We start from the raw sequence: 20,798 nt of genomic DNA on the forward strand, positions 1-20,798 counted from the left end.
CATATTTTATTTTTTCTGACTGCCTTTAGCATAGGATTCAACACGTGGCTGCCAATTCTGTTTATTATCCCCTACTCTTCTATTTGTTTGTGATTGAGCTGATGTTATATTCTTGAGATAGCAACTAGGATAAATTTTAATGAGATAGGTATTATGAGAGGAATGAAAATAATGAATGAAATGAAAATAAATTATGACTTATGATGATAGTTTATGACAGGAGTTTATTAACACATTATATTCGTAGATGACCATTTTGTAAGTGAACTTGTGATAATGTGTTCCACAGATGGGAAGTTCTTGGAAATATACTCTTTTGCTGGAATTCTGTTAGATGTTAGGCACACTGAGGAAGAAAGCAAAGTTCTTTACGGTTATGGTAGTAAAAAAAGTCTTTAGAAATATGTTTGTGTCGATCATCCTTTCTTTGCAACACTTATTAAATAGTTCAAAAATGCCTGTATTATGAACTCTTTCTTAAATGAATACTCTAGTTCTTAATAATGGTTTATACTATTTGATAAAACTTTATAAAAAGATTTGAGGTTATTATATTCACTCCCCCGATTTTAAAATGAAAAACACACACTGGAAATCTTTATCGAATTTCTCAACATTGTCATATATTGTTTGTATAAAAAATATTTTAATAAATAATTTTGCTAATTCTTTGTTTCTTTCAGGACGAATTCTGATTCAGCTCTGCATACAAGTACAATGGGTCAGCAGTTAGAACATATTTTAAGTTCAAACACTCCCCCAACTCACAGAAGAGGTAAGTATTTTTAATATCTAAAAAATAAAATCTAAAAAAATAAAAATCCTGAGTATGACTCAAAACTACATCCAATAATGAAGCCACAATGTGGGAACTTTGAGGAGTATATAGTCATCTTAGTTGCCATTATTCTCAGTTTGTGGCAGTACTTGTCTGTCCCATCTATAGTTTAAATAGAATCTTTCGTTTATAGACCTTTTGTTTATGACATACACACATAGAAAAATCTATAAATTAATTATATACATTACTTACATTTATAGCATGACTGTATGCGTAAATATTAAGAATTTAAAGCCTAAAACCTTGTGCCAAAATGATTGGATTCCACATTATAAATGATTATAGCTCGTACACTTTTTAGTTGGGAGCAAAGTGTAATATCTATTCTGATACTACACTTTATATTTTTTGTCTTTGGTCAGTGAAGAAGAAATCTTTCTAGACTGTAGCAATTATTTTTGTTCCAAGCTAGAGTTCCCCTTTTTAGGAAGCTGACTTTTTTGCATATTAAAAACCGACTTTGTGTCTAACAGCCTTTGTGGGTTAAATAGGAACTCTAAAAAGTATTGATATGCCATAAAACCAAACAAATAACAAACATTTTTTAGTTTTCATTTGCTTGTTTCTGCGATTCTTCTGAAATAAAAAACGCTGAAATAAAATGCAAACACTGAATTAAAAAGTGACAAAAATCTCAAACTTTTCAAAAATATTCCGCTGGAGTTTCTATAATTAGATATTATTTAAATGAAAATAAATCTTGACATTTGATATAAATCCCTAGGTAATATAAAAGTTTAACCAACTCTGTTTAGCCTAAAATGTTCTTGTAGATCCAGAGTTAGCCCCCTTGCATCACTTAAACAAAACGGTAAAAGTAACATTTCATGGTGTTTGCTGGAGACAAAACAATTGCCTATAACTCCCAACATGTAACAACACTTTGGTTTCTTTCAATCAAGATTAATCATTGCATATCAAGTGCATTTTCATCATTAATAATTTTGTATCCTACAAAAGTACTTTGTCTATGTTAATATATATTGATGTTTACATATGTTTTTGTTTGATTTTACTTATAGTGAAGTCTTAGAAATCAAAGGGTCCCTTTTATCTATATAAGATACATAGATATTTGAATGTTCAACTGAAGTTTCCGTTTACCCCTTCAAATGTTGAGTTAGTAAAGAAATGAAAAACATTAATTTTCTCTCCCCAATTGATCAGTTAACTATGTTATAGGATATCTTTCTTGGTTTTACCGGATTCCAATGATAAGAATTCATCTAGTCTGGTGGAGTATCTAGCTTAATGGCGTTACTAGAGATGACATCACTTGGAGAAGATGCACCATTACTAATATAAGCCAGTATGGGGTAGCCATACTGAGAGGGGTTTATTTTGGTTTTGGAGATTGTTATTTTGAATATTTGGTCAGGGTTTACTTGTAGGGAGAAGTATCTTTTATACCAGATTGTCCTGCCAAACTCCTGTACAGAGACTTTAGACATCTGAGGACAATATCTAGTAGGCATTCAAATTCTATGTTCATATTTATACTACCTGGTCATAAAATACACTTAAATGTGATATTTTAATTTATGCATATTTTGTTTTCACTATTATAGAGCCAATTCTTCATTATTATATTGTACCCAATATATAGTAGTGATTTCAAAAGTTAAAAAAAGTGATATAAAAATAAAAAAAATAAAAAGATATGATTTGGGTGCCATCAGTTAGAATCAAAACCAAAACATACAACTCTCCAGCTTCATTCCTTAGCCTTTGAGCCATGCATATAAATAGTTAAAAAATAATGTTGTTCAACCTATGTCTATACATTTGTGTATGTAAACCGGTTAAGTCGATTACTCCTGCCAAGGTCAACCATTTTGTTTTCAATTTTGACCCCTTAGCAGCAATTTTTGCGAGCTAAAAATCAAATTGAAAGTGTGCTACAGATCCAAATACTCTATATACCAAGTTTCAACTCTGTAGACTAAATATTCAGAAAACAGTTTGATAGACATTTGCACACAATGACAAACTTGCTTATGTATAAATATTTCTGTGTGCTAGAACGTTTTCATCTTAAATTCTATGCAATTATGCAGAATGTAGAAACTATGCATAAATAGAATTCAGTATAATAGTGAAATAAAACCAATCATCTAAGAAACCATAAAAATATTAATAAATAATTAATTTATATTTGTTTTTTCAAAGGAATATGCAAATTAGTTAACCTTCATTTAGTCGCTCCCGTATCCATAACTGCGTATATTAAGAAATTTGTTTTAATAATTTTTAAATAGAAAAATTAGGCTTTTAATATCAATGTCAGAGCAAGAAAAAAAATAACCAACTTGTATATAATTTCTTTTAGTCTATCTGTCCATTCCACTTTTCCTTGGAAATTACTGGTCTCATATGGCTGAAATTTTGTATGAACCTTTATGATAAGATGAAGTGAATTAAGTATTATGGCATCCTTTCACAGTTAGGGATTAGTATTAATGCAAAAATGAACACAAATTTAACCATATTCAACCATCAATTTGGCATACAACACTCATTCTCAATCAATGGGATATAACCTTTGCTCATTTTTAATAGACAAAAAATCTACTGTGTACATATATGCATGCGTTGTTTAGAGGAGAAAGCAGTAGCAATGCCAGTTGTATACGACTAAAATATTAACAGCAGTTGTGTGTAATGTTAATATATATTCATTGATATGTATGTGTAGACTGCAAGTTTACTGCTAATATATTTAGTAGCAATATGTTCTCTCTGCTTCAGTTGTAGCTATAAACGTGTAAAATTCACAAGGGTTTTTGATTTTTTTTTCATAGTATTGATTTATTCATATTTCATATTATTGAATCATCGGATTATTCAAACAATTCCATTAACTTAATAAATTTATTGATTTAGTAACTTAGAGTCCATCTATCTTTTTTGTCTAAATCATAACAAGAGATTGTTATAAATATTAATGGTTCATAATAAAAATGATTATATTTAAAGTAATTCTCAAAAAGTTTTTTTGCAATATTTTAGTGTCCATTTTGCTTCTTTTTTTTTAATATAGAATCAAATAATTGTGTTATTGAATTCTTTGAATGTTCTGATTACAAATCTATGCTTCAATCAATTTATCACCCCCCCCCCCCCTTTTTACCTTTGAACGTTCCTTTTTATTTAAAATTAAAAACTAGCAAAAATATCATCCCTCTATGGGCACATTTTTTTTAGACTGGGAGGATTATATAATTGTTAAAAATTACATACAATACATATTTAAAGCAAAATAAATTGTTTTGGACGATTAAAATAATTTCCAACATTTATGTTTACCCACGCATTCATTTTTAAAAAAAAATTTTATTGCTCTTGTTTTGAAATGCATAAATCTATGATATCATGCTAAAGTTATTATTTTATTAAGGTAATGATGTAAGTTTAGAAGTGTTATGAGAAAATCTAAATATGTTTACTACTCTCAGACTGAAGATCTTAAGGTTTTGACATCTGTTTTATTTGTTAGGAATTTATTTACTAAATGCAATATTCTCCATTTCTAAAACTACTTTAGATCTGATATTTCAAAATTATTCTGCAGTATATTTATTAGGTTTTAAAAAATTATGATTAATTGATAGACAGTTTATATTTTTTTATGATGGCGAACTTGTCTGCTCTTTAGTTACAGATTATTTCAAAATCAATCAAATTTCTTTAGGACATCACTCAGATCATAGGTAGATGGATGAATATTATTTATCTTGAATTTGTTAAGGCTTTTAATTCTTTGCAATAAAAAAGAATTATGGCAAAATTGCAATGGGTATGAAGGATGATTTTTTTTGAACTGACTGAAGTTCTTCATTCTCATTTATTTTTTTTATTAACGTAAGCATCGATCTGCTCAGTCACAGCAGCAGCTGCCACCATTCAACACAACAACCTTCAGGTGCGATTCTCCATTATCTATCTAGATGGAAGGATGCCAACAACTGTTAGCAACAGTGATTTGTGTTGAGCAAAAAACATCTAAAAGACTGAGTGTTTTGGTATCACTCAGCAAAACCTTTCTTAGTCACTCTCCGACTTTTAAAAAGTGTTTACAGCTTTAGTGCGATTGCACTTAGGGGTTCCAGACGATTTAGAAATCGATTTAGAAAAAGAAATTGCTATATCCAGAGATATGCAACCAAGGGAATATCTTTCACCAAACACCTGCCATATTCTGAATGACATGCTTTTCTGAGCTTGAATTTATTGAAGCTCTGACATCTATCAACTGACTTAGTAAACATCCACAGAATTATTAACAAAGTCACCAGCAACAAACTGCTATCATTTGTTGGCTCCTGAGACACTGCATTCTTTAAAAGTCTCATGCTTCTTAAATTCATCAAAACTGCATCTGATTTTCCTCCTACTTGTATATATCTTGGCTTCATTTCCCTGTTCACTGACTTCACTTTGCTCTTCATTTCTCTGACAAAGGTACATTATTCTATATACATGTACCTTTTATGAGTTGTAATGCACCTGAGCATTATACACAATACTTTCCATAATAATTATATATAATTATTACTATAATTATTTTTAATAACTACAAACACTAGTGTTTCATCCTTTTGGGAATCATCAGTGAAGAGTCATGATTACTGTCAGTTGGAAGATTCAAACCCAGCCACAAAGCCATCTCTCACTCCATTAGCAAAGAACAAACCGTTCAGCCAATGTTAATTGTGGCAAGAATATTGTTGAAATTAACATTTATATAAATTGTAAATGTCATTCAAGATATATATATATATACACAGAACATCTGGCAACTCTAAGTTGTCATATGTGTGGTCTAATCTGCAAATCTAAAAGTGGCCTGACACGGTATTCGAGGATTCACAATATTACCATGCGATCACCTTTACAAGAAGGAAAATTTTTATGCCACATTTGTGACCTTTCATGTAGGTCTAAAGCTGGATTGAAGAGTCATCTACGTGCACAGACACAATAATACTTAAAGAAGAGATGGCAAACTTCTGTCAAGAAGTAGCAATCACATATATATATATATATATATATATATATATATATAAGATTGTTGAATTTTAATTTATTTTTTTATTAGCGATTAATTTTTTTCTTATTACTTCGTTCCCTGAACGTTTATATTATAAGAAAGGACTTATTTGCCCTTTGTTTACATTTTTTTCTTCGCCCACATTTTTAGGACGTATTTACTTTTTTATTTTTTTTTAAATATTAATTAATAATTACTATGTGCATAAAAGTAAGTCATCTATATACATGCATGTTTCAGAGTGTACTCTTCATCAGTATAGCTAGACTTTTATTGACAAGGATCGATCCTACAATGGCTCGATAAGTAGTCTGGCATTTTACTGCGAGACTACCGTGTCCTTGCCAATTTTATGCACGATTTTTATCACTTATAAATGTAAGATTGTTGAATTTTTATTTATTTTTTATTAGCGATTAATTTCTTTTTTATTACTTCGTTCCCTGAACGTTTATATTATACAAGATTACTTATCGAACCGTTGTAGGATCGATCCTTGTCAATAAAGTCTAGCTATACTGATGAAGAGTAAACTCTGAAACATGCATGTATATAGATGACTTACTTTTATACATGTATTAATTAATAATTAATATTTAAAATATAAATATATATATATAAAATTATTTCTAATATAATTTTCTTAACTGATGTTAATAATAATATCTATAAATATGATTCCATTGCACTATGAAATATAATCTATTCCTTTAAATAAAATTGGTTTCCATTTCTTTCTAGTATTGCAAGTCGCAGAGGAGAATTCTGTACAGGATAGCATGAAATACTGGGATCCAAAAAAGGTAACTAATTTTCTTCAACTTCTTTAAAAAAACAATTATTGTTTGAGGAATTAATTTCTTTCCCTTTCTCCCTCTCTTTTGTTATAAATCAAAAGAAATTTCTGTAATTGTTTATAAATTTGTTGATATCCTAAGTAATTCAAGGCAGAAAAAAATTCTTTTAATTATTTTGAAACACCTCAATCTGAAGTCTCTGCAGTCTCTCTTTTTAGAATAACATTTCTGATGGTTCAGGCATGCAGCAACGCCTCAAACTCAAGTTTCTGTAGTTTATCCTGTTATTGTGATGTCTTTGATGGTTTAAGCATGCATCGCATCACCCAGTGGAGGAATTAATCTACAATGTAATCTTTCTTTCCTCTCTATCTGGATAATGCAAACATATGTGCATGTAACCGAGGATGTGAGTGATAACCATCATGGAAGACTTTGAATGGCTACAAGTAGTCAGTCTTTGACAGTGAATTTGGAATTGGCTGATCATCTCTTGCGACCTTCCTCGGGTCAACATTTGTAAGTCTCTGTTTCAGAAACATGGTGCTAGATAGTGATGAAATTTGCTCAACCAAAGTGAAAGATATTGCAAGTAATACAAAATTGTACCTTTTTTTTTTTACATGGAGGGCACCACTTATCAAGGTCTGGAAGCCACTCATGGATAAGGGTTATTGCATGTACAGTAATCAATGGGATAGTATCGTAGTAATTGAAGATTTGATAAAATATCTTAAGGGGGCGATTCATCATGAATTTGTTTATGTTGGACTTGAAGATATCCAAGTTGTAGTCAAGTGGGAAACAGGCAAACGGAAGAGTTCCACAGGCGTGCACTTCTAAAAAAGAAGCTTTGTTCATGGAATCTACGTTTTGATTTAGGCACAGATAAAGAGTGGGGAAAATTACTGACAGTGGTTTCAGCTAAACGGGTGTTTTTAGTGAAAGATTGGTGGGGGGGGGCAGAGATTGGAGCTCGGGCGAGCACTTGCCATGGAAATAACAATATATGCTCACAACGTCTCTTCTGTGGGAGAGAGGTTGCAGGGAAGAGAAATTCTCTTAATTTACGGCTAGTTTTTGTGAACAATAAAATAAAAAGCAGACATGTCCATCCTTTGAACACAACTACTTGATTTTTTTTTGTGAATGCATATCAAAGAATTCATTCTTTTTATTTTAATAATTTTCTTATAAAATCTATAGACTGAAGTATTCTTTCACTGACTATCCAGGTTTATCTTTGTTCTCTTCAACAAGAAATTTGATGCTGTCTTGCTGTTCTTATGCTAAGTCTCTAATAATCATGATTGTGAGGACTGTGTCCATTTGTCACTGTAAGGTCTTGCCTGATGGTTTCTTTCTATGTCTTAGTACATCTGGCTTTCTTTTTGCTGTCAAGTTTAGGTCTCTGCAATTGCTGATATACCCCCTTGCTTCTTTCAACATGCCCCAATAAACAAAGACAGTTTATTCTGTAAATATTACCTTACACTACAGCAGAATACCGGCCACGCTAATTTGTTTTTTTTTTTTAAGGGGTATTCGAAGTTGCTGACCACGGATCTGATAATCAAACCTGTTGCAAATTTACTGTTTGCATGGTATTAACTCCTGCACCCTGGAACTATTTTGCACCATTTCATTAATGCTATGTTAGTGTTTTCTTACATGATGTGGTTGCATGCACACACGCGTAGTAAAGTGACTTATCACATCACGGAGGAATCTTTAGGAGACATTTGAAGTAACAAAGTTTTCAAAACAAAAAGTGTTAATTTTTTTTTTTTTGTTATGTAGTTTTTATGCTTTTTAATTGATCTTAATTTAATTTTCATGAGCGGTTTACAAAATGTTTTTATGTTTTTCATTCTTTTTTTTAGGGGGGGGGGTATTCAATTATAGAACTTGTGTAGTTTAACATGTGCTTCTGCAGTTTAATTAACTGTTTTTCCGTAAGTAACACGCCGACATTTACCAAGTAGAATACCATTTAAAATTTCAGAAATTCGGTGTTTACATTGGGGGGGGGGGGCGGATGGACAGAGTCCAGGGGTTCATACCATGCAAACAGTAAATTTGCAACCGGTTTGATTATCAGATTTGTTGTCAGTAACCTTGAATACCCGTTAAAAAAACAACTTAGAGTGGTCAGTGTTCTGTTTGTAGTATAAGGTAATATTTAGTTTACCCTTATAAGAACAAAATTTTAGAATGGCCAATTTATTAAGTAGAGTGTTTGACCTAATGTTTTGGAGTTAGTTGTATAGAATTAGAAAGCAATAATAGAGAGTAATTAGTTATTAAAACGTGATTTATAAAATCCTCCTGTAAGTTAGACAACACATTTACTCTTTCGCACACACGGTTGGCCAAGATGAAGGCTTGATGACCAATGTTTTTAAGAAGAGGAGTTATCTCAGTAATGACAATAAATGCACGTTCTACCATACAGAAGTAGAGTATGAGCCACCCGAGATCCAGCTGTAAGTTTCTGCTGGGAGACAGCTACTATACAATGCAATGTTGAATATCGAATGCAGCAGCAAGTCTTGGGACCATATAAATTGGAAATAAGTTGGATATCATTTACTATGACTATGCAATTCCTACAGCTACGTACTTAAAGAAGAACTATTAAATCTGACCATGATATGAGACGAGGAGAAAGAAGCAACCTTAGAAGTTAGTGTCCCCAATCATGTGGAATTAAAGAACTGAGGCAGAAAAGACACCGAAATATCAAAGTCTTACGTAAAGCATGAAATGAAACTGGATCTCCCTCATTCTATTAATCATAGAAGCAACTGGGCTCATGAAAGAGACTTTCAAAAACTATGCAACAAATATACCTGGTGAACCAAGTGCAAGAGAGATACAAATAATTGCACTTTAAGTAAAGGTCAGCTTTAAAAAAAATTTCTTGGTTTGAATGTCTGAGATTGCGGGTGAATATCAGACATCCGATTGGATGCTTCATCCACAGTTAGAAAAAAAAAATTTTGTTTTACATAAGTGAAAGAATATAAAGGCCATTTTTAAATTTCTAAAGAAAATGAATAGCTCTTGTGGGTGTTGCTGCAACACAAGTCTATAATGAAGCAAGCTTTGTGCAAGTCCAAAAATCACATTACTCAAATTCAATAGCAAGGAGAAATCCGTGGCGATTGGAAACAATTTTGGAATAAGCTGAGAAAGATTGATGTCGTCTTGCAGTTATTTTTTTTTTCTTTTATTTGCACAACCAACGCTTGAGTATAACACATTATTTAACCTATTGTTGGATTCCTACTTTTTCTGAAGGTATTAGTGAAAATAATGCAGTAACCCCAACAAAACTATATCCTTACATACTGAGCACACAGTCTGCGCTTTTTACTATTACGACACACACACACAACTGTTTCATTTTTTTCGTATGACTAGATGTAGTAAGCACACCAACTCTGATTTTAACCTCAGATATTTGTCACCATTGATCAATAAACTTAGCATGCTAATAAGTTTTGACTGAAAACAAACTCAACATTTAGATAATTATGGTAGTTAACAATGTTAAAATAGGATAATAATTTTCCATGTTTTCAGAAAAACACTTTGAAAATATGATAGTTTTGCTAACAGACTGACATTTAATCTCCATTAGAAGAGTATTTATTTTAGATTATAAAACGTTATCGAATAGTTTTATTTTTGTATTTATACTTTATTCATTTCTTTTCAAGCTTGGTCAGGTCCGCCCCAAGTCATGTGAGGTTCCAAATATAAAGTAAGTTTAATTTTTAATTTTTTTTTTTTTTAACTATTAGTAGTAAGACCTGGCATTGTCCGAGATTAAATGAGAAATCCCATCTTCTTTTGCATTCAGCCCATAACATATCTTTTTTTCATATTTTATAATCAATTTTTGAAATAGGAAACAAAGCATTTACCAGGGATGAGAGCTCTTCCCTTTTTAGTGGAATTTCACTTGTTTGTAATTCAATACAAATGAAGTTAAAATATATCAGTCAATATTTTTAGAGATAATTTGGGAGATAAATTCTGTGCAGTTTCAACATATGACATAAAAGCAATGCTGGGCCTAATTGTATATCTAGTCATTAGTTGTTGTTACCCAGTACTGTATTTATTTGCAAATTATTTTGATCCTTTTTTATTTAATTGTATGGAGGTGGGAGCAGTCCAAAATATTATATTTCTGTTTCAATTAAAAGAAAATAATTGTTTGTGTTAATAGTTATGTCCCTTTTTTAAGATAGTGTCTATTCAAAAAATAATTTCAACTTTGAAGAAATTAAATTGAATTATGTTTTCTTCTTAACATACAGTAACAATCCACATCACAAACTTACGAACTAGTATCAAATATTTATTTTATGAAAAAGACTACCAATGCCAAATGAATGATAAAGCGACTTTAGTTTATATACTTGAGAAAATATGCTGCACAACTCGGCATGTAATGCACCACTTTTGGCAGCGTTATGTGTTGATGATGTCTGGATCAAACCAAAAGACATTCCATCCTGTTATAAATTTATTTACTAATATCTGAGAATGAGTTTTCATTAATCCAATTTTCCTCTGTCTTTTTTTTATTCCTTGCTTTTTTTTTTTTTTAGTATTTATCCATCACAAGAACAAGAGTCAGGAATTCACATTCCTATCTCGAATCATGCTGGCTCCCTTCCTGACTTATCAGTGCTTCAATTCCCCTCGCCTCTTTCTACTCCTCTGGATGATGAGGAACAGAACTTTACCTCTCCCGGCTCAGCTGGTAGCAATGTGAACCTGTCGCCCAGTCTTATCTCACCGACTCAAGCCTCGCCACCACAACAATCTGTATCTGCTCGACGAAATCTACAGTCAAGTCCAAGTCCATTGGTATTAACTAATGTTAATCAAATGAGATTGCCACTTTCTCCGCCTGTAAGACTTCTTCCCATTTTTTTTTGTTAGGTTGTAGTTTACATGTAAAGCATTTTCTTTTTGCCCTCAAATTTTGCTGCATTTTATTGTGGTGTGCCTGTCTATTGTACCCTAATCTAGTTTGTAACTGTCAAATGATTGTGCTATAATTTTTAGCTTTGAAAAAAATTTTTTTTAACACGTAATTCTTCAAATAATATTTATATAAGCTGATATATATAAAAAAGAAAAATAGAATTTTAAGTAATTTTCTTTCAAAGATAATTAGGAATTTTATTATAGAGATAATATATTATATTTTATTTTATTTTCAGAACTTTTCAGATTAACTTAGATTTCGTCTATTATGCTCATCTTGGATGTTGTAATATTTCAGCCTAAGTAATCCCTCAACTTTTTATTAAGGTGGATCATTTCAAACTTGGGGAACCTTCTAGTTGAACTCTGAGAACCTGTACAGAATTTCAAACCGACTCTTTAATCCATGGAGATAGATTGTTCTTATTCTGTCAGTCATGACCAAGTATATGTCTATATGCACACATAGCCTAAAGGTTAAAATCTGTTGGTTGACAATAAGTTCTATGTGACAGTCTTCTGGAGGTTGAAAGTTCACTCCTTACTATGCTCCCTTGTACACACATACAGAAGAGAGTTTGAAGTCAATAAAAATAAGTACAAAAACAGCAAGTTATAATTTAATCAAATAAAAAAGAAATCATTTTTCTTTTCTGTTAGACAATAATAACAAAGAATAACATAAACACTTAATCTAATTATGGTTGACAGAATGAGAACAATTTACCCCTGATATGATTAAATACAGGGTTCAGTTTAAAAAAAATGTGCTGAAAAAGTTTGGGAGTGGTATTGACCAAAATAGGAATATTATATCCAACTGAGAATAGTAGTCCAAATAATACAAATGTCAATTTTACTTAATTATTTTCACTTGAGAATATTAATTTGTACTTATTTTTATACTCTCGTTAGAAAGATGATTTCTTCAAGCAAGTTTCAGAAGAAAATATCAGATAAAAATGCAGTTTCTTGGTCATAGCATTTTATAATCTAAAACAAACAATTGTTTAATATAGTGGTAATATAATTGTCATTCAGTGCACTCTCCTCGAATGTCTGTTTCTGTTAATTTAAAATATTTTCTTCTGTTTAAAAGAAATTTTTAATGGAACAAATTTTATTGTATTTATTTATTCAGTTATTTATTTAGGAAGAATATTCTTTTACAAAGGTTGAAGACTTGGCAATTTCATTGTTATTACTTTTAATATTTTATTTCTTGTCTTGTTTTGTATTATAAATTCGATTTTAAAAAAAAAAAAAAAAATTATTTTATTTTTTTTATTTTAATGACTAAACTTATATTTTTTCTTACCATGTACATATTTCTGTATATGATAAAAATGCAAACATATTTGCTATATACAGATTTAGACTAGAATATTAAGAAATCTGAGCTTTATTAATCAATCATTAAAAACAGTAATTGTTGTACATTCATGATTAAAATTTGGTGGAGAAGTCAGGCATTGACTAGTTTATTTATACTTATGGTTGGATTGCAGAAAGGATTGTGAATGTTGCTGATGATTCCATGGGTGGCATTTTTATTGGGGGGGGGGTACATTGTAATCGCCTTTGGTTTAATATGATATAAACAAATTTTTATGAACAATTTAACAATTATGATTCTATTCAAATCAAATGTTTATTTCTGTTCAGTTTTCTCATCAATTTAAATTTTTTATAATGTACAATTTATACATTCAAATTTGGATGCATTAGATGATTCTCAAATTAGCTGTGGTAGTTTATTATGAGTTTAGCAACAGTTATATTTACAATTCTCAGGCTGTTATCACAGCATTTAGGCCCCTTTCTCTCAGAAACACATGGCTGATATGACTCAAATATTGGTTAAACTGTGCAAGTTGTTTTGAGCTTCATAGTTCAACCTTGATTAAAGGCAGTGAGATGATTTAGTAAATTAACTGAAATAATTTAAAATTAGTTGTTAAATGGTGAGACAACGCATGTTTTTACCAAAACCACATCTGATCTTCCCTTCCATATACACGCCTTGATCCTTATACTGTTTGTTTCCATTTGTACATTATCCTTGCACTTATGAGTTGTAGTGCATCTGAATATTGCACACAATGATTTCATTATCAGTATTATAACATTTGGAGAATGAAATGCAAACTATGTACTACCTCCAATAACGAGCTGATTTCAAAATTCCATGATGGTTCCAAAGTTCAACGCGAGGTACCTGAAGAAGGTCAGACAGTAAAATGTTTGAAACATGATAAGTATTAATATGAAGAAACCAGTTTGAAATTCTTAATAGTAATGAGATTTCTTCATCTCAGAAACGTAGTTATTTTTATTATTGGTCTTCTTTTTTTTTTTTTCTTAATACTAACCCTCCACCCATCCTTCGTCAGTGATTTAGATGATTCATCTAAATCAGACATGTCAAACCACTGCTCGTGTGAGGGCCGTGTGCATGCCTAATTGAAGTTGTTAAAAAAGAATATTGCATTGCAAAATACTTGAGCAATACATACATATCTACTGCTCTGTCTCTCAAATCCTCTAACCATTCAGTTGTCTCAATTAAGATCAAATTGAAGTTCAGGAAAAAATCTGAGGCTCCCTTCCATTATAGAGTCTATCGATACTCAAGGATTGATTGGAACATCTTCAGATCTTTCATTTCTGAAATGCTTCTACAATTAATTTTCAGAAGAAAATGTGTCGCCTTAATATATCTGATTGGTTAATCACTAGTATTGAAAATTTTATATGCTCTAAAATTTTCCAACAGAAACCAGATCAATCAGCCAACCATGGTACACTTTTGACATGCACTACTGTTATTCCTGATAAAAATCACAATTTCAATGGCTTTTAATGAAATAGATGCTCTGAAATGAAAACCACTTCTAAAATGTGAAATCGTCCTAGGTCAGATTTGTTAAATTCAGGTTTGCTTAGGAGCGGCTTAGTTTCTATGAATTTTGGAGAATAGCAAACAGAATGATGATATAATGTAAGATATCTATTCCAGCCCTCATTAATGAATGAGATTATATCTCAGCATTTGATAAGGCAAATTGTTTAGAAAGAACTTTGCATCAAATTCCACCCTACGCGATCAGGACTACCTACTTCTAGAATTTCCCTCTATAACTAAAAATACTTTGTGACATCCATATATATGTATGCTTGGAATGTTGCCAAACATTAAAAACTTTGATGACAGCAAAGCAACGTGTCATGACAACATTCCAATCATTGTACTTAAGAATATGCAGCTGGAACTAGCTCCTATCCTTACAAAGCCATTCAATCATTGCTTAAAGGCTTTCCGTCTCCGTGGAAAATTGTCAATTTACGCAGTATTTAAAAATACTGTAAAACAGTTGTCAGTTACCTCAACAAAAGTAATCTACTTTCCTTCAAGCAATTTCAATTTCATCCTGTAAGATCAGTTATTGACGTGCTGACTGTCAATGCCAAAAAGGATCAGTGGATATCAATTTCTAGATAAGTTAAAAATATTGTTAGTTGGACAGTAATCGTTACCACAAGAGGACTTGAAACAATGGAAGGAATGATCTGAAGATTACATAAGGAGATTTTATTATCGAAGGTTATGGTTCAACAAATATTTGTTTACATTAGACTTGAAGATGACCATGTTGTAGTTGGCTGGCATGTTCTAGGAAAGAAACTTTCTTCATGGAAGCTCCATTTGGTTTTTAGTACAAAGAGAGAGAGCAAAGAAAGTTGTTTTGTTATTGTTGTAGCTAGGTGCGTTCTTGCTGTTAATATTTTATGAAAGAAGGGGTGTACATTAAATCTGTTGGTAAGGTTGCTCCAAAAATGGTTGGATCATTCTACTCCTCCAGAAGTACCTGATGCAGTCATCTATCTATGGAAAAGTCTGATACATCCAAAGTAGTGTACTGCTACCACATCTGAGACGTGTTGTTCACAGAACTCTTTTCTGCCTTTGAGTACATATCAATTTTCCAATCGCTTTCCAACATTTTTCTCAGAAAAGATGTTAGTCTGTTACTACAAGGTGGGGCAGAGCAACTTGCTTATTTGAAATATCAATTAAAATACAAGCAATGCAGGTATGCATGTAATTCTTTGAACTACAACTAGTACAACATCTAAATTTTATTTTTTATTAGTCTTAAAGATGATATCAGTAAGATGGTGTCATTCTTCTTTATACACTGAATTAATTGAACTCTGAAATTTTGGTCAACTCTTTCCAGCATATCAATGGATATGTTGGCGATAGCTCAACGAATGTTTTTCAGGTAAGTCAAGGTTCTAGGACGATCATTGTAAACAATTGATTTCAAATATCTCCATAAAAATAGTCACATGGTGATAAATGCACGTTGCGTTGTGACAGTTGAGTTACCGCTTGAAAAAATGCCTCAATAGCGTAAGCACATTCCAACTTCGTCCACTGGGGTTCCTGGAAAATAAACAAAAAATAAACATCGCACATTAAGAACCAAACTTTAAGCCCCATCCTCTCAAATAAGTCCATCCCTACCATCCTTGGAGCAACCATCGCTTTAGGGAACCAAATTTAAATAAGCAAGTTGCTCTTCTCCACCCTGTATTTTACTATTTCTATAGTAGATGCTCAACTGAATTCCAATCTTAGGTTTCTTCTTGTAAAATGTTTCCATGAACAGTTTCTTTACAAAAACTTACCATCTCTTACTATCACAGATATATTTATTTTTTTGCTTTTGAGATACATAAAATGTGATATATCATTTTCTTTTTGTTTTTTTTAATATGAGAAAACTTTCTGAACAAGAAAAACATGTTGGTTTTCAGTGAACGATGCGCATTTATTTATTTTTAAAGTATAAAAATTTCAATTTGGACCTATAAATGACAAAATCACAATATCTGTCATTTGGACTGCAGGTGTGCTTGCAAAGGATTGCACATGGCTCGCATATGTAACATGCCTGGTCTAGATAAAACCTCATTTAAAAAAAACCTCACTTCTGATTTGTGAGATGATGTCATCATTTTGTGATATTATCCACTGTACACGATTATCTGTTTTAATGGATGATATCAAAATGATGTCATCATTCAGTGTACACAGGGACAAGCAAGCAAGATAATGAACATATAAGATCCACGGTTTTGATAGTATATTGATTAGAAATTTAGAAAATGTAATATTTTAACAGATCACATAAGTTTGAAAATTTTTAATGCCAAAACATTATGAAACATGGATTCTATTATTATTTTTATTTTTAATATTTATTAGATTTAAAATTTCGAATGTTTGTTGTTGTTTGCTGTAAATAGATTTTTGTTGCTTTTTGCTCAAATGAAATCATTTTTACTCACCTGCATGATTTTTTCATGTGATGTTTTATTTGTCGATATTTTTCTTTGTTTTTATTTTATTTCACATTCCAATTCACTGCACTGTATGAACCAAACAAATTTGATAAATCTTGATAAGAGAGGAGAAAGAAACCTTACAATCAAATGTATTTATTTTTTTTATTCCAGGAGGGGGAAGGGTGGCAGATGCTTTTGCAAGTATTTTTCAGTTGTTTATAAGCACTTCTCAAGAATTATCAGATATTTGATCATCATTATCATTATATTTGGTTTAAGGTTTGTTTTACATACTAGCATGTGTTGCACATTATTTTGTAAATTGACTTCCAAACTTATTTCTAGTTAGGTTTCTTTGGAAGTCATTTTCTTAATTGCGGCAAAATTTTTATAAGCCAGATGTCCTTCCTAATGCCAACCTAGTGAGGTGATGAGGACTAGTGTTTTTATCACAATACCACCCCTAGGTGATTGCTCACTAAAACTAAAGAATGATTCACCTGACTTTATCAAAGAAAAATAAATATCCCTATCCTCTCAAAGACAGGGACACAATCCAAACCAATGACTTACTCAATGTTGTAATTATTTTAAAGTGAAAGATGAAGATAACAAAAATAAGAAAATACTTATGGAAAATTTAAATTTTTTAAATCTTCAAGACAAACTGCTTCTTCCTCCACAGGATTTGTAAAAAAAAAAATATGGATACAATAATTGGCAATTAGTTTAAATGTTTTTGTTAGTCAGCTTTGTAACCTCTTCCTTCCCTATTTGGCTCTTAAGGGCTTACTTTTTGGTTAGCCTGTTTTGAGTACAGAGGATTGCACACTGGTTGTAGGGTTACTATTAATCAGATTTATATTAAAATGAAAATGCTATCATGTAAAATAAAATGACATTTTAGAATCCTGTTTAAAAAACATTCATTACAAAATTAAATCTACCACAATGCATTTTTGTTTATTTGGAAACAAGTTTGCTATTTTAATTTTGCTAATGATTCAAATAAAAAATAATAATTTACTTTGTGACTCTTTGAGATTTGAAAAAAGTTAGAGAGCATTTGCCAACTAGAAGGTCATTTCTGGCTTTGAAATTTTTTGCAAATCTTCATGTAATGTAAAGATCTAGAACATCCAATTATTTTATAAATAGATTAAAACATCATTACCCTAATAAAATTAGTTATAATTTTATTACTATTTAGTTCAATTTAATAACCATGTAGTATCATAGTAATTAAATTGAACTCTCAAAATCGTATTAAAAAATTAATCTAGTAGAAAAATATATAAAATACATAAAAAAAACACAGCTGGTAATTAATGTAAACAATGTGCCTTTGTTTTCTTTGCAAAGAAATTAGTTGCTATCTAGTATCGTCGTTGATACTAATGAAGAGTCAAGAGATGTTCAAATCTCTCTCTCTCTCTCTCCCCTTCATACACACATATACAAAAAAGAAAAGAAAAAGATGACTAGAAAATAGTTCAGTGTTAACAGAAATAGTCCGATAGTCAAAAGTACATGTTTCATTATCGTATTTTTGAGGTGTAGATTTTATTTTGTTTTTATTTATTTTTATTTCCAGTGGATTTTTGTTTGTCAATATATCCGGTTTGAAAAATATTTAGGTCGACTTGCTGTCAGCCTTGAGCAATTTAAGATAATTAGCATAAAACTATATGGCTGCCAAAATTACATAAAATATCATAAATCTGTTGAATATTTACACAGATGAGCAACTAATGCATAAATTCTATGGCATTTGAATCCATAGAATCTGTTTCTTGTATTTTTAAATTGAAAACGGCTGTCCAACAAATAATTTTGCTCACTTAAAAAATGGGTGCGGTCAAACAAAAGGTGACATATCCTATGTTGTTTATCAAAATAAAAGCTGAAATTCCAAACTATTGTCTCATATTCAAATTTGATTTTAAGATCAAATTTATTCAATGAACAGCAAAAACAAAGAACTTAACCTTGCTGTTAAAATATGTTTGGAGAGGACTACGTGTGTATGATATATATATATATATATATATATATATATATATATATATATATATATATATAGTAATCCACAGGCAACTGTTTTTCCATTTCATAACTTCTCTGTGTGACTAGATATAGCGAGCACATCAACTCAAATACCAGGCCACAATCAACTGTCAGATATCTTACCATCTGAGCCTATGAATCTGCTCCATTGATTCGAAGATATTATATTTACATGATTTCATTTGTTTACAACTTTTAAGATATTGGTAACCAAGAAGATTCTTTTCTTTTTATAGAATATTGTGTGAACCATTATTTCCAAAAAATTATATATTATTTCATGTATCCACATATAATATTATGATATATAATAATATTCAACTGTGCTCAATGAGTAGAGCTAGCCAGTAATTTATGAAAATCAAGCAACACTGACCCATCCTCGTTTTATCCTCATAGGGAATTGTCAGATTAAAGCGAATGGAATTATATATGTATGTATGTATGTATGCATTGCAGGGTTTATAAAATAGTGCTTAATGAAAAGTAGAGCTGTATTATTGTATAATTTTTTTATTTATAGAAACATTATTGTTTATACATGTTTCAACTGTGATTTCTTTTGAAATCCAGCATCATCAGGCCATCCCGATGATGCTGGATTTAACTTTGAAGCATATATGCACATATGTAGCCAATAATGTTTGCATAAATAAAGAAAATTATACAATAATATATATATATATATATATATATATATATAATAAAATGTATTTAGCTTAAACACGTTAACTGCTGTTTCATAATATCACCGATCATTAGAAGAGCCTCTGACTGGCATTAATCTTGCCTGTTTTCTCCCTCTCTGTCTCTTTTCTAATCTCCCTCTTTTCTACTCTCCTTCTCTCCCGCTTTCATTTCTCTCTCTCTAATGATTCACATTATTTCATTCCTCTAATCATCCACCCTTTATTTATGCTATTTGCAATTCCACCCAGTATCTAGAGCACTCACGTACAGATGAAGTGTTCATGGTGACAAGATAACAAATGGCATCATCAGAGTTTTAGTAGTATACTAGCTGCCTTTGCTGGCTTGCTATCTCTTGGCAAACTTTGATGCTTAAAACAGTAATTTAAAATAAAGATTTCATTCATAATTTTGTAAACACAAAACAAAATCTTCCTCATTTATTCATTAGCTAAATCATTTTTGGTAATTTCAATACAAATTTATATTTTAAATGTGATTTTAAAGAAAAGAAAGAAGAAACTAATTTGTTTTGTCACTTGCAGTTTAGAAATAGATCACAAATTGTCGTAAATAATGTTGGTTCTTGTTTTAAACATAAATGCTATATATTTGTCCAAGAAATAAAACAATATTGCGAAACAGAACTATTTGTTATATTAAAATGAAAACAATTATTGAATTAAAAAGTAATAGTAGGTAGTAGTTAATTAATAAAAAGTCTTTTTCAAAATCAATATGCAAATTAATTACCTTTGTGACTGATATTGCATATATATTAACAGTATATAAAAAAAGTTGTGTAAAATAGAATTGACTTTAAATAAGGCATTTGGACTTTACTGTTAGTGCAAGAAATGGGCCCAACTTTTGCATTTATTCATATAAGATAGATTAGAAATGGCAATTAACATTTAAATTCTATTTTCTAATATTCTAGTAAATTCTGCTCTTTCTTGTATATATAGATATAAGGTGGTGTGATTGT

General features: G+C 30.7%; 1 protein-coding gene across 9 annotated transcripts in view; it reads left to right on the forward strand.

Annotated features, from left to right (window-relative positions):
* LOC145268298 (CREB-regulated transcription coactivator 1-like) overlaps positions 1-20,798 on the forward strand; it is a 237,986-nt gene that overhangs the window by 185,725 nt on the left and 31,463 nt on the right. For 5 of the 9 annotated variants that reach the window (XM_080123726.1, XM_080123735.1, XM_080123774.1 and 2 more), the window contains 4 exons: positions 684-775; positions 6,633-6,694; positions 10,414-10,457; positions 11,314-11,620. In XM_080123726.1, the coding sequence (XP_079979852.1) occupies positions 684-775; positions 6,633-6,694; positions 10,414-10,457; positions 11,314-11,620 (505 nt within the window). The remainder of the gene's footprint in view (positions 1-683; positions 776-6,632; positions 6,695-10,413; positions 10,458-11,313; positions 11,621-20,798) is intronic. The other 4 variants (XM_080123745.1, XM_080123756.1, XM_080123793.1 and 1 more) reach the window with 1 other exon arrangement.

This window comes from Euprymna scolopes, chromosome 4 (genome assembly GCF_053919585.1).
Source record: "Euprymna scolopes isolate OS-2025 chromosome 4, ASM5391958v1, whole genome shotgun sequence".
NCBI lineage: Eukaryota > Metazoa > Mollusca > Cephalopoda > Sepiida > Sepiolidae > Euprymna > Euprymna scolopes.